This window comes from Phyllostomus hastatus, unplaced genomic scaffold (assembly GCF_019186645.2).
Source record: "Phyllostomus hastatus isolate PE091 unplaced genomic scaffold, TTU_PhHast_1.1 phas_contig_58, whole genome shotgun sequence".
Taxonomy (NCBI): Eukaryota; Metazoa; Chordata; class Mammalia; order Chiroptera; family Phyllostomidae; genus Phyllostomus; species Phyllostomus hastatus.
This window is the reverse complement of record NW_025333916.1, coordinates 32,754,847-32,773,773: the sequence shown is the minus strand read 5'-3', so window position 1 is coordinate 32,773,773 and position 18,927 is coordinate 32,754,847. Positions and strand designations below refer to the sequence as shown.

The 18,927-nt window shown below is 45.0% G+C and overlaps 1 protein-coding gene across 1 annotated transcript; it reads right to left on the bottom strand.

Moving 5' to 3' along the window:
- Positions 1-359: 359 nt before the first annotated feature.
- On the bottom strand, positions 360-18,917 carry TRIP13 (thyroid hormone receptor interactor 13). The gene is made up of 13 exons (XM_045848081.1): positions 18,673-18,917; positions 17,732-17,897; positions 15,975-16,104; positions 14,981-15,036; positions 13,909-13,999; positions 12,615-12,687; positions 9,248-9,311; positions 8,394-8,480; positions 8,002-8,108; positions 4,816-4,969; positions 2,593-2,705; positions 1,736-1,805; positions 360-1,313 (listed from the first exon to the last, which is right to left on the bottom strand). The coding sequence occupies exons 1-13, from the start codon at positions 18,762-18,764 to the stop codon at positions 1,218-1,220; spliced, it is 1,299 nt and encodes a 432-aa protein (XP_045704037.1). The 5' UTR covers positions 18,765-18,917; the 3' UTR covers positions 360-1,217.
- Positions 18,918-18,927: the final 10 nt, after the last annotated feature.

The window sequence follows — 18,927 nt, the reverse complement described above, 5'->3', positions numbered from 1 at the left end:
TGGTGCCCGCAAACCCCACCTTCACCCCCATTACAGGGTCTTTGGAAAACCAGAGAGCCAGACCCTGGCTCCAAGGCAGAAGTCACTGGATGTGTTTCTGGATCTGGCTAAGCCAAGGCTGGCAGATGGCACAGAGACAAAGCCCGTGTGGGCCATGGCTTTAGGGGTCTACCACCACACAGCCTGAGAGCCCCTCCCCACAGCTGTGTGTGCAGTCCCCATAAAATGGCACAGTCTCTTCTGCCTTTATCCTCAAAGCATAAAACAGGTTAAAAATTAAGTAATCATGTGAGTAATTTTTAAATAATATTCAAAGAGGTTGGGAGCAATAAAAGAAACAAAATGAGAAAATTCTGGAAATTTTTTTAATACTGAAAAAGTTATATAACAAAAGGTAACATTTTAAAAGTTTCATTTAAAAATGTGTACAAAACACTAATATAAAATTTATTTTAGCATGAGATAAGATAAAAGCAAAACATAATACTCTGTGGAATATTCCAATTTTCACATCTGTTAACGTGAATTTTCATTTGAACTCTGATAGTGTTACTCAACAGAACAGGGAGAAGTACTGTTGCACTGCTCGCCTGTGCTGGTCAGGAGGGGCATTAGATACACATTTCAAATGAGCACCGAGGGTTACACCTTTCCTGCAAAGTGGACCATGTCTGGCTATTATGAAGAACACTGCCTAGAATTTTTTTCTTGATTTCTGTCTGTAACACAAGAATAGGTTTCCTTATTCATTAAATAGTCTGAAATGTCTGTATTAAATAAGACAAGCTCACCTCAGAGAGTAAATGCTGCCTTCTATTTTAAGTGATGTGTACATTTTTAATGCTATGACCACATTCTTATTTATGACAATAAAATTTCTCGTTTCCCTAATCTATTATTAATCATCATTTTTAAACAAAATTTGTCAATATTTTGTGTCTGATCAACTGCAGGCAGGATGAAATAAAGACATCTAAGCAGTTCTTTACAAAGAGCCAAGAGAACTTGACCTATATCACCCTTTAAAACATGGAAAATGACAGGCCTTCCAATATGCATTTGCCTTCTAATATGCATTTAAAAATATGTAAATACAGCACACTCCTTTCAACAACGCTTGGCTCTGCAGGTCTATGCCATGTTGTACGAAGATGTCTGAGAAAGTGACCTCACTGCTTGTGTTCATGACTTGGAAACCACAGGTGGGGGAGCCCAGATCAAACACAAGAGGAAAGCTTTTTTCTCTCTTCAAACTGCTTGTCCACTGCCAGGGAAAGGGCCTGCAAGAAGCCCTCGATGGTGACGGTGGGGGCCTAGAAAAATATGCAGGAGTCAATGGGGTGACCCTCACCCTTGGGGGCCACCGGCAGCACCCACCCCATCCTTGATGCAGAGAGCAGAGCGGGCAACTCCAGGCCACTGTTCTATGTGAGCTAAGCTCAGACCTGAGGAGGACGAGTACCTCTGAGGCTTGGATGTGAGCTCTCGATGTGTGTGAGCAGAGATATACGGCATGGCCACCTCCTCCCAAAGGGCGTGAGAGGGCTCCACAGCTAAGGCATCAAGACTAGAGCCTCCTACAGCCCCAGGAGGCTGTCCCTTTGGAAACTGAGGTAAAATAAGGCAGACATCCACCCCAATGAAATTAAGTGTGACTCCTAGCAAAGCCACACCCTGCTGGACAGAGTGGGTGGGAAAAGTACCCAGAGGCAGAGGGTAGCTGTGGAAAACATACCTGAATGTACAGCGCGTGAGCCAGGAAAGGGAGTTTTCTTAGGATGCGGCCACTGAGGCCCTCGCTCTTCCTGTAAATGTAACCAAGTTCGGGGACATCAATTCCATGTGAACAGTCATGTGTTTCAAGACTACTTCCCCCACCTGTGTCTCTGAACGTCCCTTCTCCCACAACCCTGCGAGTGGGGCTGGTCTCCCTTAGTCCTCAGCTACTGCTCCAAGTAGGACAGAGTCCTTGCCACCCTCATGGGCCACCTACGGGCACCACTGTGCTCAGGGACTACAATGCCTGCCCAGTGGCATGGATTACCTCACATCTTTATTAATTTTTATACAAATCTCTGAACTGTTCCCCTGTCCCATCCCTTCAACAGATAATAAAAAAAATCTTTTAAAAATACTATTCTTTATGCTATCCCTTTGTTCAAAACCTTCCACATGCCTCATAGCCTCAGAATAAACTTCAAATTCTCTGGTCAGGACTTGGAAGCTTCCCTTACTCAGCCTTCAGCATATAACCCACTGAAGTCCCTGTACACATGGTGTCTGTCCATGGCCTTCCAGAGTTATGTCCAGTTTATTTGAATTCTAACTGTCCTTCAAGGCTCTGCTCCATTTTCCCACCTTCCCTTGACCCCCAAAGCCACCTGAGAACTTGGAAGCACTACCGACCCTGGACCTCCATCCTCTGGCCCAGGAACTATCAAAGCTCCCCCAGCCTGTGAGTGATGAGTTGTGATTCAAATCCCTGTTCTCTGACCCCACAACCACTACCCCAGATGGCTACAGTCAATTATGACTCCCTGTTACTACAGCAAAAGGACTTTTCATAGTTACAACACTGAGGTCCATTCACACCTTGAAATTTCACTCAAAAGGAGGCTCAACTTTGACACGTTGTTTTCAATGAAGCCAATCATCTCTAGCTCTCGGAGGGTCAGCAGCTGCTGGCGAGGGTATATGATCTGACACTGAGAAGACAGGGGGCAGAATGTACGTGGTCAGCAACAGGATAACACTGAGAGAACGAACATAATCCACATCACATCTCATAGACATGCAAACAGGATCATTAAACACACACAGCTGACCAGGAAACAGGCCGGTTCCCGTCTCACAGGTGGCCGTGGGCACATACGCACACCACATACTTCCCTGCTTCTCCCAACAAAAACAATACAAACAACAAAACATATCTTTGCAACAAGCAGCAACCCGGCCTCTTCTATTCTTTGGACAAAATATGTCCTTACCATGCACCAACATGGGAGTCCAGTCTGGTATTTGGTCTCAAGGATGAGACACAACCTGTAGATGGCAGAGCTAGGCTCTGGAGCCAGGACTTCACCCACCTTTCAAGGAGGGTCTGTGTTGGTTGTTTTTAAGATAAGACTCTCATTTGATGGAACAACACAGACCAAAGATCTGAGTCTCACAGTTCACCTTGTAGACCACATGCCTGCACACTGGATGCTCTACGAAGTAGTCACACTGAACTGTCAGATTGCTACAATGACCACTACTAAATGAATTTTAACATGAACTATTTCAATTCAGGAGCCAGGAGAGAAGAGAGAGAAGGAATGGCTTTCTCCACACATTTTGGAGGTTTGGTGAGGATCATGGGTAAAATTAAGAAACAGGGTTTGTGTTCGGTTCGTTTCAACCGCTGCCTAACTAAGTGACTGACCTCCTCAGGCTCCTGCACCTTCCCTGAGCTGCCCCCCTGCCACCCCTCCATTGACAAGTGGTAGCCTCCAGGCTCATATAAGAATGGCAGACCTCAGGATCTTGACAGAGAGGGCAAAAATCACATTTCAGCCTTCAGGACTAGCCAAATCTCTACCAAAACATTGGAATGCCTTAACTTCCTATAAACTCTGTAAAAAAACTGCCCCTGGCCACATGCCCGGCTCCCAGAAAAAGTCCATGCACCTGGCCAATCCTGAGGACATCCCCTGGATTCAGAGCACAAGTGGAATCTGACAGCACACTGAAAGCACCTGGCGATCTTCAGCAGGATCTGCCATCACACTGGCTTCTTGGCAGCAATACTGTATTACGACATTTCTGATGGTCACTTGGGGTTTCAAATCTAAGCTCCATGGGGCCCCTCTCCCTCTCTACAGAAACGTAGGACAGAATGCACATACCAGGACAGTGCTCCCCCAGCTCTGTGACCAGAGCTGAGGGCAGCTCTCCTGTCCCTGTCACAGAGGCTGTGTCATCCTTGTTGAAGATGTTGGAGCTCGAGATCTGTGGTGCCAGGATCCTGGTGGATGAGGGCTGGGGAAGGAGGAGAGGGTTCATCCCCCCCGACCAGCAGTTACAACAATGCCATTACTATGATCACCATGTAAATGCCTACTTGTTGGCTGGCTTGGTTACTGCCCATGGCTCCCCAGTGCCCAGAGCTCCTGGCACTGGGCACATGTCAGGTTTCTGTTAGACTGTATTATAAGAGACTGACTGTGATACTGTACTCACTGATGCTGTGCTCACTGCCATCACTACAACCTGGGACCAAAGGGACATGAACACTGTAGTCAATGAGAGGTTGTGAACCTTTAGTAAGGATAACTTCCCTGTGAACTATGACCTTCAGTTAACTAACCTTCTCAACTACAACCTCCAGTCAGGTGACCTCATTCTGAAAGACCCTCCAGTCAGGATGACCTTCCTATGAACAAGGACCTCTACCATTTTCTTTCAGGCGAGGAAAATGAGGCCCAGAGAACGGGTCATTCGCAAAGGCCATGAGAACCAGAACTTGCCAGGAATGCTGACCTCAGCCCGCACCCCTCCCATTCACTCATCACCTACAGGTGAATCAAACAACCATGATGATTATTTTGTGCCAAAGAGTGACATACTGAGTCAGTGGCCATAATATTTTGACAATTAACAAAACTTGCCAGATAGAACAAACTGAAATTTTCAATCTAAGAAAATGGTTAATGCCATGTCAAAATACCGTACTCCATATTGAAACTAGCTATTTTAAGTTACACTAAGGAATTAAAAAAATAAGAAACTAGTTAGTAGAGAGAAAAAAAACAAAAACAAAATCAAAGTACATACCTTCATCAGTTCTTCCAAACAGGAGAGGTAGATTTTGAAGATAGCTGCTGCAGAAGGTGGCCCAATATACTGCCTGATGTCTGCCCTGTCCACGAAGGCCACGTCAATCCTCTCTGTGATGTTGGAGGTGGTCAGAATCACCACGTTGGAGTGCCTGGACACAGAGGAGCGAGGACCAGTCACCCCATGCCTCTGTGACTTGATAATATGCTACTCTACACAGGGAATGTCAAGAGATGCCCTTGAAGGTTCCAAGTGTTTAACCATTGTTCAGCTAGCTACACTTCCTGCCCCAACAGGAGTCCACAGGGCCTCCTGAGGCCCTGCAACTCTGAGCTCCTGGCCACAACACAGCATGCCAGGCCAACTTTCCAGAAGCCTTTGTTCTGGTCCCTTCTCTGCCTTCTCAAAAGCTCTCCTAGACACCTGCTGGCTGTTTCCTCACTTCCTTCAACTGTAGAAAAGACCTAATTTCTGTAGTGCATCCCTGACCACCCCATCTCCTAATCCCCCAGCACTCACACCCCTGCCTGCCTGCCTGAGCACAGCCACGTAACTGCTCATCACGCAGCTCTTACCAGTATACTATGGAGCTAAATTATTTATCCCCTTTACCAGCTGCTTTCCTCCCTAGCTTCCAAACACCACAAGAGAGCCACCATTATCATTCTGCTCACCAACATGGGCCAGCACAGTGCAGGCACAAGAGGCCCTGCGGAATATGCTTCCCAGCCTGGTGGGCTTGGGCACAGGGGATGTGGTGACACTGCTCTCAGGGCTCATGGTCAGCATACAGATGGTCCACAGGCAGCTGTGTGATAAGGGGAGCACCTAGGAAGATCAGCTTTACCTGGACTCCGGCAACAGGTGTGCGGCCCTCTGCAGGGTGAGCAGGGCGAGCCAAATGAGAGCAGGGATGAGAGCACAGGGGTCCCAGAAGCCTGGGCAGAAGGGACGGACATAGAGGCCGAGTGAGCAGGCTGCTTGGTGCAGCACCCAAGTGGGGATGCAGAGGAAGCACATGGCTGGAAATGCATCCCAGGATGGGCTTTGTTACCAAGGGTCTGATCCATACAAAGGCAGCTGTGCAAGGATCACCCAAAGAGGGACCTGAACCAGGATGTGAAGAATGTAAGGGGAGGAAGGTGAGAGGGAAATCAGAGGCACATGTGTCTCTGTTCCTTCCTGAGCCTACATACCCTGATGACAGAAGGGTCAGGGTGACCCCACATCCTGGCCTGAGCAGTGGGTGCATGGCACGGCCATCAGTGTCATGGGAACCCAGGAAGTTAGGGGTTCCAGGGCCCAACAAGCCACTTGGGAGCATGTCTGATGTCTGGTCATGGTGGACACAAAGACCTGTGATGGGGGCTTGCCCACCAGAACCTTGAGTGATGCTAGACGACTGAAGGCTATGAACCGGCTATGCAGGAGACCTCTGAACAAACAGCGGGGAATCACTGGCAGCAGAAACTGCCATAGTCAGGATAATGCAGCCAGGGGAGCCAAATGCTCTGGACATTTCCAGGAATAGGAAAGTGAGCACTTGGGTGAAAGAGGAGTAGTAGTAGGGGTAGAAACCAGACAGTCAGAGAGAATGGGAATAGCAACAAGGAGGGGCTACACCTTCCACAAGGCTTGCTTGTAGAAGGGTGAGAAGAGGCTTCTGCAGTTGATCCCAACAGATAACTACATTTCCAAGAAGCTAGAGATATTCTCTATGGCAAAACAATGATGAAGCCTGAGATAAGACATTCCTTAACATAATTCATTTGTGTCACTCCACATTCAATAAGCAAGCTTCTGAATGATGCTTTGGAGCCCTGGCACCCTGGAATCAGGGAGAGACACCAGAGAACAAACACGAGGACTCTGGTTGACCGAGGGAGCTCTGAAGTCCTGCAAAGAACAGGTGGGTCCTCTGGTTTGAACATTACTTCCTTGTGAGTCAGGTTAGTAGGAGTCGCTTCCTAAAGCTGGGTGAGCTCTGGGTACATTGAGTACAGGCCCTGTAAGGCTCGACTTTGGAGACATGAAATGCGGCCCTATGAAGGGCAAGCAGGTGATGCTCCACCTGCCCAGTGCCAGCCCTTCAACCACTGCATGCCTAGTTGTGCTGCAGCCGATGCATGAGCACAGCAGTGTGCACTCTTCATTTCAGGTTTCTCTGCAGGGTGTGAGTTTTCACCATGCCCAAACTCTGTTCTACATTTTTAATACTTTAATCAAGTAAAAAGTGCTTAATTTCCAAAAAATGCATTTAGTATATGCTGCCTCAAAAGTGGAAAAAGAACAAACACTCAATGCCAGAGGCATTTTTAGTTAGGAGAGCTGGCGCAGGGTCCAGAGGTGTGTGATCCTCACACATCTTCTCTGTGACTTCTCACGTCAGGTCAGTGTGTCAGAGCCTCTGGAGCCATGTGCCACATAATGGTGCTTCTCTCAACAGGAACAGCACATCTGATGGTAGTCCCGTAAGATTACAATGGATTAGAAGGAAAAGACTTGTCATGTTAGAAGAAAAAGCTCGACCTGACTACAGTGTTGATTTCACTGCTAGCTCTGGTGGGTTTAAATAGATGAGAAGGCTCAGCATGCTATCCTTTCACTGTGCACCTGTCCATGGCTGGGACCCCAGAGGTGGTGAGGGAGGAGAGCCCAGGAGCCCACACACCCCTGCATGTGCTCGTGCACACCCACGCACACACACATGCATATAAACTCACTCCCCTTCCTGTTTCTTCCTTTTATTATTATTTTTGTCTCAGGCTTTATCTCTATGGGTGTCTTTGGATCTCTGCTCTCCCTTTTCTATCCTCTCTTCCCTCCTTCTTCCTGATGTCTACTTTCCCTCCAGAGCTTCCCTCCACAGCCCTCCCCTTGTTCCCCCAACATTAGTGCACACGTATACTTTTCTTTTATACTGTATTTTTACTGGACATTTTCAATGTTTAGGTATGTGCAGACACAAATACTTACCATGTGTTACAAATGTCTACAGTACTCAGTACAGTAACATAGGCTTGTGGCCAAGGAGCAACAGGCTGTATCAGATAGCCTAGGTGTGTAGTGGGCTATGCCATCTGGGTATGTAAACGCCTCTATGATGTTCACACAATAGCAAATCACCTAATGATGCATTTCTCAGGATATATCCGATTGTTAAGTGGCACGTGCCTGTATTACCTTTTAATTTGATCAATTTGGGTCAAGACAGCATTGACCACACGGATGGCATCTGAAGGCTCAGTGCCTGCCCTGCAGGCATTACGGGCAGCTGTGAGGCTTTCCACCTGTGGGGACAGAGCAATTGGATCAAAAATCACAGTAACTGGCCCTACAGGGCAGCCTCAGAACACATCAACTGAGCAAGTGAATGAACAAATGAGTGGGTGTATGGGTGCCTGGGTGTGCCAGGAGCTCAACATGTGGGATGCCAAGGAAGACAGGGTTGCATGAGATACTGACTGCCTGATGGAGGGTGGACTGAGCACGGGGCTGGTTGCACCCTGGCAACAGTAACAGGCATTCAGTTTTGCATTTCCTCTATCACAGGTTTAATGTCTGGATGTGCCTACCTCATCAATCAGCACGAACACCAGAGCGTCTTTGTCATCAATTAGATCCTGGATCTTCTGGAACATCTTAGTTACCAGCTTGCCACTCTGGAACCAAAACACGCTTAGTGTTGATCTGCATCCATCATGCTGCCTGGCGCACACATGTCCTGGCCTGGTATCACTCTGACCCCCGGTGCTCCCACAAGCCCACTGTCTCCTGACGGCCCTCAGAGAACTCCCTAAATCAGAGATACCCAGTCTGCAGGGGTGGAAGTCAATCAATCCAAATGCCTTCTCTCCCTGCTTCATGTGCCAGGACACTGAGACTTGATCCCACATCGAATCCTGTCCAGGGCCACATAGCTCACTTGTCTGCCTTCCTCTTACCCTTTTCCTTTCCCAGCTGTCCTCATGACTGGGGATGAGATGAATTATGGGTGCAAACATGCAAACCAGCTGGGCACACCCCTTATGGACACTCCCTGTCCCCACTCTCATCCACCAGAAGGGCCTACTGACAGGGTTGCCTGGAGCAGAGCACTTCAGTAGTGAGGGACACCTGTGATGTCACCTGTCCAAGCCCCTCAGTTCATGGATGGCTGAATAGGGCTCAGAGCCCGGGGTGCATGCTCAGCCGAGGAGTTAGAAATAGGGATGCCCGCCTCTCCTCAGACAATGTTGAATGTCCTGACCCACCTAGTCAAAGGTCTGGATGTGCCCAGCATCTTGGGCCTCAGACTATTTCCAAGGTACTACTTAGCTCTAGAAGTTTTCTCTGATGACAAAGTCTGCACAGAAAGTCTGCTTAATATACAAAGCACCTTTTCAACTACATGGTTGACAGCCCAGAGAATTATAATATTAATACTTACTTCTGAAAACCACTTAGAAAAGAGACTGTGGCTGTTTATTTCAATTAACTGTCCATATCGGTACCTAGGATGACAAAAAAAGAGTTAAGACAATTACTTTGCAAATTAGTCCTCCTGCATCCCCAGTGGCGGCATTTTTGCTTATTAAATACATCTTTCAGCTGCCCAGCACGGTCAGAATTACTAACTGGTTAAGTCATTATAATCACTGACAAAGAATCAAGGTACCTAGAATCTGCATACTAAATAAGTATAAAAAATCTAACAGAATGCAACCAAGAGTTCTGGTTAAAGTAAATTAAAAATTTAACACTGAATATAATACCTTCATTTGAATTAAAACAAGAGTAAAATCCCTCTAACTTTTAATCTACTTGTAATTTATATTTACATTCAAAAAGTACCACTGGTACTAATACAGCAAGTAAATCTACACAAGCAAAAGAAGTTTTGGCTAGAGCTGAATATTTTTTCCTTCTTCCACAAAACATTAAAGAATGTGACAATTTGTTTTCCAGCAAAACACTGGCACCCTGGGTGCTCAGATGGCAAAAAGTGAACCTTACACACTAACTGAATGACATTCAGCACTAACACTCCAGTCACTCAGGAGATGGCTGAGTAGCCTGGACGCACTTAGTTCTGAGGAGATTCACACAGGAAGCCAGACTGAGACAGGACAGAAACTGACTCCAAAGTCCTCTCCAGTTTCTTTCATGTCGTAAGTCCACAGAAGGAAAAGAATTACCTTCAAAAAGTATCACTGACTTTCCATTTAAAAAAGAGAACAAGACCATTTACTAATTCTGTTCACAAAAGAGGCGAGAGAAAAGACAGACAATATAATAAAATAAAGGACTGGGTTGAGTATTAAACACAGTTAATTAATTATAAAGTATTTTGATGAAGTAAAGTGAGCAAAAAATGCTTGCTAGGGCTTCTTTTTGCAATTTATAAGACACAAAATAAATATATATTTCTAGGACTTTATACAGTAATGTGTCACTTCATGACGGGGATACATTCTGAGAAAATGTGTAGTCGGGTGATTTCATTGTTGGGAGAACATCACAGAGGCACTTACACAGACCTCAGTGCACAGCCCACTACACACCTAGACTAGGGTGCAGCCTACTGCCCCTGGGCTGCCAGCCTGTCCAGCCTGCTGCTGTGCAAAACAAGATGGGATTAAATCAATCACAAGAGAAAATGATGCCATCAAGAGACGCAGTAATCATAAGATGTATGGAGACAGCATAACAAGGCATACACACTATTTTATAGAAAACTCTTTTCATAAGTAGAAAGAGTATACTGTAAAATAACAATAAAAACATAGCAAACATATAAACCATAGCAGTAACATATAAACAATAAACAGTAACATAGTTGTTCATTATCATTATCCAATATTATGTATTGTGTAGAATTCTACATACTATACACTTGTAGGACTGGCAGCCCAGTGGGTTTGTTTACACCAGCATCACCACAAATGTGTGAGTAATGCATTGTGCTCTGACATTATGATGGCTACAATGTCACCAGGCAATAGAAATTTTTCAGCTTATGGGATCACCATCATATATGTGATCTGCCACTGACTGAAACGTAGTTTTATGGTGCATGACAGTACTGGGAAAACTTGTATTTCTTGTAATAACATTTTCACTCTCTGGTGTGTTAGGAAACTGCCCCTAGACATCTTTAAACACATTTCAGTATGTCAAGACAAAGGCCAAGTTGCCAAGCATAAAATAAAGGGTTAAAATAAAGCAATTTCCCTATGTAAAAATACTTACAAGACATTTTAAAAAGAAAGTAAATATTTATATCTCACAGGATTTCCTTTTCTAAATCCAAACAGGAGTCAACAGGCAGCAGATTTACCCTCTGCTTTCACCAATTACAAAACTGGACAGAATAAATGAAACATCTATGAAGGGAACTACTGGACAGCAGAACAGGCACCAGAGGACCCGAGAGAAGGGAAATAAGGTAAGCACCACAATCACCAGGTTCTCTGCCTGGAGCACCTGGAAGGGACCCAAGAAGAGCAAAGCCATTGTTCTGAATTGAGGAGACAAAGGTCAGAGTTCAAAGACCCTGAAGCAGCAGGGAGCTGGAGAGCAGAGGTCCAGAGGGGAGGCAGATTTTCAGAAATAAAGCACCAGAAATCATCCTGGGGTCCCTCTAAGTGTTTACTGAACACCTGGACATCTATGAGCAGGAAAATCCACCTATGAACAGGCTGTCCAGATCCGTGAGCTAAACGGTCCCTAGAGCTCACACAGAGAGCCAAAGTGGAGAATACTTCTTACTCATTCAAGGTGTTCAACTGAGACACCAGCAGAGGACCACTTGAGAATTAAAACTACACTACACTTAGACCCCTCGTTAACAAAGCTTAAAAATAAACCTCAAAAGAATCACAGTAAGTCATGAGTAACTGAAATGCCTACCAAAACAAGACCTAAAAGTCTTTACAGAGCCCAGACACTTCAAATCACAAAGTCCACATTCAAACAAAAATTACCTGACATGCCAAGAGCATAAAATGTGTCCTGCAACCAGAAGAAATACAATAGACTCAGAAATAATGGTTATGAATTTAGTCAACAAGAACATTAAAAGTTATTATAAATTCCTCAAGGATTTTAACAGAACATGGTGAAAAGTATATAAGGAATCAAAAAACCCCAGAGGAAAAAAATTCACAATCAGAAATAAAAATGTTACTGACTGGAATCAAAAGCAAATTAGATACTGCAGAAAACTGTCCAAAATGAAACACAAAGAGAAAAAACTTTTGTATCTGAAAAAACAAAAAAGCATATCAGTTGCCTATGAAACAATATCACGCAGGCTAACATGTAAATGTACTCTCAGAAAAGGGGCGGGAGGGGGGGCAAGAAAATTAGTTGATAAAATAATGGTCAACTATTTCCCAAAGGTGATGAAACCATAAACCTGAAAAAAGACAGAAATCAAGGAGAAAAAGACGAGGCTTGGCCATTCCTGTCCAGTAAGTGATGGAATAGCAGTCCAGACCATCAGCAGGGACATCAAGTACCCTGAGCTGACATCCACAAAACACATCACCCAAGAAGAGCAGAAACACGTTCTCCAAAGTGCACATGAATGGTCAGCAGGACAGACCACATGCTGGTCATTAAGCAAGTCTCCATAAATTTAAAAAAACTGCAATCATAACTCAAGACTATGTTGAATATAGAGCAATTAATTTACATTCGGAGAGACCTTACTTATCATATAAAGTTATTAAAAAATAAAGATAACTGTTACTATAAAGGGAAAGCAGGAAATCCATTCCTGCTACTTCCCTCTTTCAAATCATCCAAGGTACCTGCTTAAAAGTCGAATGGTCAATTTCTGAGCCAGGGCTCTACACAGGGATGTTTTTCCAGTTCCTGGAGGACCTGTAACAAAATTTAAGCAAATACGTGTGTCAGTGCTGTACTAAACTTCTTAAAACAGCAGTTACATTTTCCACAGAATACAAAATAAGCAGAGAGTTCAATACTATGTTATTACAAGCACTGCCTGTTAACTCACAATGAAGTCTGCTAGCAGAATAAGTGCCATAAAATATTACCAATACACTTTAAAAGTCTTGACCTCTTTCTTTCTAATATGAAGTTAACTTGTATTTCTGGTCTTACCTTCCACTGCTACTGGCACACACCCCGCTTCTGGGGCCCAGGGGCCCACTCAGCAGTCTAAGCGATCACTGCATTTCCTGGTCTAATGTCTTCACAGACACCCTTCTTGTCCCCACACATCCTCTATGTGGCACCTTTCAAAGGTCAAACACACCTTTCCAGCTAATCATCAGGACTCAGGCAGTGAAGCCTGCTGTGTCTGCAGCCCACTGCAGCACTGTCTTTCACTACGGATATTTCTCCCTGGGCCTGCACCCCATACTAAACCCAAGGATGCAGGTGAGGACCCTTGGATGTAGAGCTTCTTGCTTTTTGTGTCACCTAGCATGCCTTGCAGAGGTTCTGTGGTGACCAATGCAGAAGAACAAATGCATCTAACAGAAAGTGCTGACATGTTGAACTCTGATTTTCTGCAAACATATTGAATAACAAAAAAGAAAATATATAACAGGTTCTAAATGAAAAATAATTGAAATACCTATATTAACTGGCATAAAGAGGTTAGTTACTCTGAATTCCTACATCACTATAATTTGGGTATTCCAGATTTCTTTCCATCCAATTTTAAGAAAAATACCCACTATTTTCCTCAGAGAAGAACCAGACAGAATTTCTGTAAATCAGGGTTTTGCAGTTTACTACTCATAAAGCAAAGCTCTAAGAATATTACAAAAAAACATGAGGCAATTTCTTTTCCAGGAGTTTATGATCAGTTGGGGAAATAAGAGTTAATTGAAAAGTTTAATAATAATATAAAAAAGTCAGAAGGCAGTAACTGAGTGGCTGCCAAATAAAGGGTCACGTAACAAATGTTCAGAGTAACGTGAGCTGCATAGGCTTCACAAAGAAGGAACATTTTAGGACAACTCTGGCTCACCAGAACGAAACTGCTGTAACTCCTTATAGAAGGACAAACGTAGGAGTAAAGCCTATAAGACACACAGTCTGTCTTATAAAATGCAACCCCACATGCTTTACCATGAAGCAGCACCACCCGGTTCCAGGTGATGAGATTGCTGTCGACATTCCTGTCTGAAAACAGTAACGCTGTCATCACATAATCCAGCAGCTGAGTGGAGAAAGGAAAAATACAGATAAAGAAGCCAACAGGCAAAGGCTCCCACTATGTATGCTCCTACATGAACAGCCGGGACAGAAGAAAGACAGCCTTCCAGCGACTGCCTCCACCAAACACTTCCTGGATATAGCACAAACTTTCATTTTAGAAGGTAACTTAAAACAGAAGAGGATAAGTGCTGGCTATTACTATTATAAGCAAAAAGGATAAACACAAAGACACTTTTATTTAGAATGCTGAGATCACACAAAATAACTATGGGACTCACCCTGACTGGTGTGTCTCAATGTGTTGAGCATTGTCCCGAGAACCGAGAGGTCACTGGTTCGATTCCCAGTCAGGGCACATGCCTGGGTTGTGGGCCAGGTCCCCAACTGGCACATGCAAGAAGCAACCAATTGATGTTTCTCTCCCTCTCTTTCTCCCTCCCTTTCCCTCTCTCTAAAAATAAATAAATAAATCTTTAAAAAAAAGAATTAAGGGACTTATCAAATAGGAGTAGTAGGCAAGCACACAGCACACTTACTAAAAAATAACAATAGCCAAGACTCTCTTGTCTCAATGTGGCTGCCTAGAGCAGTGTGGAGGGACAGGATACAGACTTCTAGTGCCCCCCACACCATGCAGAAGGACCCTTCCCCCTGAAGGGGGTTCAGACACGCTGGTACTTGCTCGATCCTGTCCACTTGCTCTATGTGCCCTGTGGCAGAGTCCACTCAGCCCCTATGGGTTGCTAAGAGTGAAATTCCATCGAAGCTGTCTTCACATTCAGCACCCTCCCTCTTCCCCCTCAGGGGATGCCCCAGAGACCAAGTCTACCTAGGAGCAATCCCAGAGGACAGACATCTGGAATACTGGCTGCTGGTAGACAGTGGCTCCCAAAAGCCCATTTGAGTCAAAGAGCTCAGAGGTGCTGGAGAGCAACACAATAATGATTCCACTACAAATAACAGGAACTTTTGTGCAACTTACGTGAGATTTGATTTCCACATCATACACCAGGCTGTCCCACAGCCCATGGAACTCAGCTGTGACAGAATAAAACAAAAACTTACTTTAGAAAAGCAAGCATTACACCTACCAGCCAGATCTGCCCTGGGCCACCAGTGCTCTCTCCTGTTCCACATGTGGTATGCTAAGTGTATGATCATAGGGAAGTTACATTTAAAAAAATTTTTTTGAAATTAAATATGCAAAATAAATGCCAGTTACACAGGACTTCTGACAAACAATAACTGGTTAAGAGTTATTTTTTTGTCATGTTATTATGCACAGTCATCTTTTGTGGACCCATACTTTACACAGCACAGACTGAATCCACCCCTCTCCCTATAAGCCACAGGTGGCAAACACAAGGCCTGTGGGCCGAATCCGGCTCTCCATCTTGCTTTATCTGGCCCGGCACTGTTTCGATCCGGTGGCAGAGCCAAGCTCTAGCTTAACTGTTAAAGAGTAGTTACATTTATATATATAGTGTTAAAATTACATTTGGCCTTTTGAAGGCAACCACGAGGCTGATGAGGCCCCCGGTGAAAATGAGTCTGACACCCCTGCTATAAGCCAACACTTGGGCAAGGCAGACCAGCGGGTCTAATCTAGCCATTAGGACATCAGACATAAAACTTGATGATAGAGTTAACCCTGCTCGCAAGAACACAATGGCAGGTCCACAAATAAACATCAAGACAGTAGGAGGAAGGAGGCCAGCAGAACTGACCAACTGGGCAGGAAAGAAGAGTACAGTTTACATTCTCAACGAATACCACCTACGAAGAACCAGTCCAAAGGAATCCTCTACCTTACTCTTTTGTAATGTACTTACCATTTTATAAGAAATAAGATGCCCTGAAGGCCTACAAAACAAACAAAATCTCTTTGGCTAACTGACTTGGCAAGTCTGAGGTGTGTGTCACCCTCTGACCTCGTGGACTTAGCATGCTCCACCTACTGCTGCTGTCACACATACCTGCAGGTAGAACCCAATGATTTGCTGCAATTATATTTTCTGTCTCTTCTTCCAAATTTTCACTGGTGGGGCCATCTTCACTCAGGTGGAAGATATGAAGTGTAATATTGCACATACTCAAATTGATGGGCTATGATGAGAAGGAAAATCAAATAAATCTACACAAATGGAAAAACCACTCATTTTTTAATTCTAAAGTCCATTTTTTAAAATCCTTACCCAAGAACATGCTCATGATTTTAGAGAGGGGAAGGAAGGGAGAGAAACATCAATCTGCTGCCTCTTGTATGTGCCCCAATTAGGAACCGAACCTGCAACCCAGGCACATGTCCTGACCAGGAAATGAACCATGACCTTTCGCTTTACAGTACAATGCTCCAACCAACTGAGCCACAGTGGCCAGGACTCTAAAGTCCATTTTTAACGTTAAAATCCAAAAATGAAGACTGAAGGTGCAATATGTTTAAAACTAGCTCTTTTATTAGCTTTAGAATTAGCTCTTTTAAACATGTTTATCCCCTCTCCCCTTTTAGGGTCTAATATCTCTCTGAAAAAACAACTTTATTGTTTTTATAGTTACAAAAGGAACAGATGTATGTTTAAAAATTGCAAATATAGAATAGAAAATATCAAAGTTCCCAACATCCAACCTCATAGATGTTAATCTATAACACATCCACAAAAGTGATTCTATCAGTTTTCTATCATGCTTTTCCCACTTACTAGAGTTTAGAGACATTTTACATTGGTAGATAAAAATCTTTTTCATGGTTACATCACATTTGGTGTAAATGTGTCAGATGTTTGCCAATCTCTTATGGATAGTTAAAATATTTCAAATTGTTAGCTACTATTAATAATACTTGTTCACACATCTCTACAGAATTATACAACTATCTGTTCAGATAAATTCCTTGAGGTGAATCTGCAATCAAAGATGCTTAGAGGGTAGCACCCACGTCCTCCAGTTAGGCTGTGCTAACTGTCCCTCCACAAGTGTTGGGAAGCTCTCCATTTCCCCCCAGGCTGGCCAAAATTGGGTACAATGGCATCAGATATCAGTATGGATAAAACTCCATCAATGTAACAAATACTGGTCATAATATAAGAGTGAGGAGGTCCACCACGTAAGCATTATTTTAGTGCCATACCAATTCTTCCAAATCAACTCTCCATAAGAACAGAAATTGCCCGGGTATCAGTGGCGCATGTTCCCGAGGTGGGCACTTTGGGTGGTTTTTACAGTGGTACACCTGCCACAACTCCTCCACAGTTACACAAAGCTCTCCTTAGCTCCCACACATGAACTCTGTAAGATGGTGGGTGAGGCAGTCTGTATGGTGGGCTAGATGAAGGGCTTCAAGAAGGCAAGCCCTTTTCCTCATCTCCGCTGTCCCCACACATCCTACGGTCCTAACACCCGTGCTGAGCACCCATAAAATAGTTTACTGAAAGAACACAAGAGAAGGCTCACAGGCCTCATCAGTACAGCCCTCTGTTCTATGGTGCTGCAATCTAGTTCCTGGTTCCCAGTCTCTCCGACTGCACTGACGGCATGCAGACCCTTAGGCCACATCTACTCCCCGCATCTGGCTCCTGCGAGAGAGCCAGTACTTGTCCAGATGTCAAACCAACAGGTCATCAAAGCAAACCCGTTTCTGACATACGCTACCAAAGCAGCAAGCAGACATTCAGGGCACCAACTTCCTACTCAGCTACGGGTTAATGGTTTCTTCCCCCGGAAGTTAATAACTTACCTGTGAGTCTTTAATTTTTAATTCTGTGTCAACAATAGACACAGACTGCACATTTCTGGTCAGAAAAGGTTCGTCAAACTCAGTCCATGTGTAATCACCAAACACAATATTATGCCTGTTAAGTAGCTTTCTAACACTCAGCTTTATATCTTCTTTTTTTGCTGTGCTGGACAAACATACAAAACACACAGATCAGTTCTAGGTTAAGAAGCAAGACTTTAACAATAGTGGTTTTTTGTTTTTTGTTTTTTTAAGAAATCAGGGTATACATAAGAAAGTTCAGCACTTAAGAACAAAGGAGGAGGAAGCGGCCGCCTGGGGATCAAAGCTAGAGTCACTCATTACTGCCAGCTAGCTGTGTGGCCCCTGCACAGTGGCCCAAGAACTCTGTGCCTCAGCTCTCCATCAGATAGATGGGGCAGTAGCAAAACTTCTTGCTACACTAAGCTACTATGAAGATTAGTCAATACATTCTGAGTGTTTAGGGTAATGCCTGGCACATAGTAAGCATTCAATAAATGTTGACTATTCCCTATTATTAGTGAAAGAAGGAAACCTTACAGCTGTGGGATCAGGTCAGGAGTCTGCATTTTAACAAGTGTCCAAGGCCTGGCATTCACCCTGAGGAAACCTAACACTTTTTGGCTTGGCATTCAAGGCTCCCCTAGGCCCACTTTGCCATCTGACGGCCCTGCTGACTGGTTCTGAGATAGCACTGAAAACACTTGAGTATCTGGCCCTTCCCACTTCCAGCTTTCCTGAGCTGCGCCCGGCAGGACTGCGTCCGTCCTGTTCAGAGTCAGGCCAGATAGGTCTGGACCGAGTCCGGCGCAGTGAGCTCCGGGCAGCGTCTGGCCCGAGTGTCATCGGTAGGGGCCACGCAGGTGCGGGATCCGCTCAGGGCTACCATGGTCCTATCCGGTCGGGTCCGGCCGGCTCACCTGCCGCTCCGCTGGTGCACCTCCACGTGGACTGTCGGCGTCTCAGCCACGCAGGGCAGCGCCTGCTTCAGGTCGCCCACGGCCTGGTCCATGGCTCCGCCGTCGCAGCCACGAGCACCGAGTAGCCGGGCCGAGCGTGGCCGCCGCCGGACGCCCGGCGCCGCCACCACATCCAACACCACCTCCGCCACAGCCGCCAAAAGGCCCGCCGGCCCCGTCCGCGATTTGAATCTGGCGCGCGCAGCGTTCCGTCAC

Excerpts from the sequence above, each read along its gene's own strand:
- TRIP13 (XM_045848081.1), bottom strand. The coding sequence starts at position 18,764 with ATGGACCAGGCCGTGGGCGACCTGAAGCAGGCGCTGCCCTGCGTGGCT. Across the intron at positions 2,706-4,815 it reads GTTTGGAAGAACTGATGAAG|TGTCAGATCATATACCCTCG; the intron begins GTATGTACTTTG and ends CTGTCTTCTCAG. Across the intron at positions 1,314-1,735 it reads CTCACGCGCTGTACATTCAG|GCCCCCACCGTCACCATCGA; the intron begins GTATGTTTTCCA and ends ATATTTTTCTAG.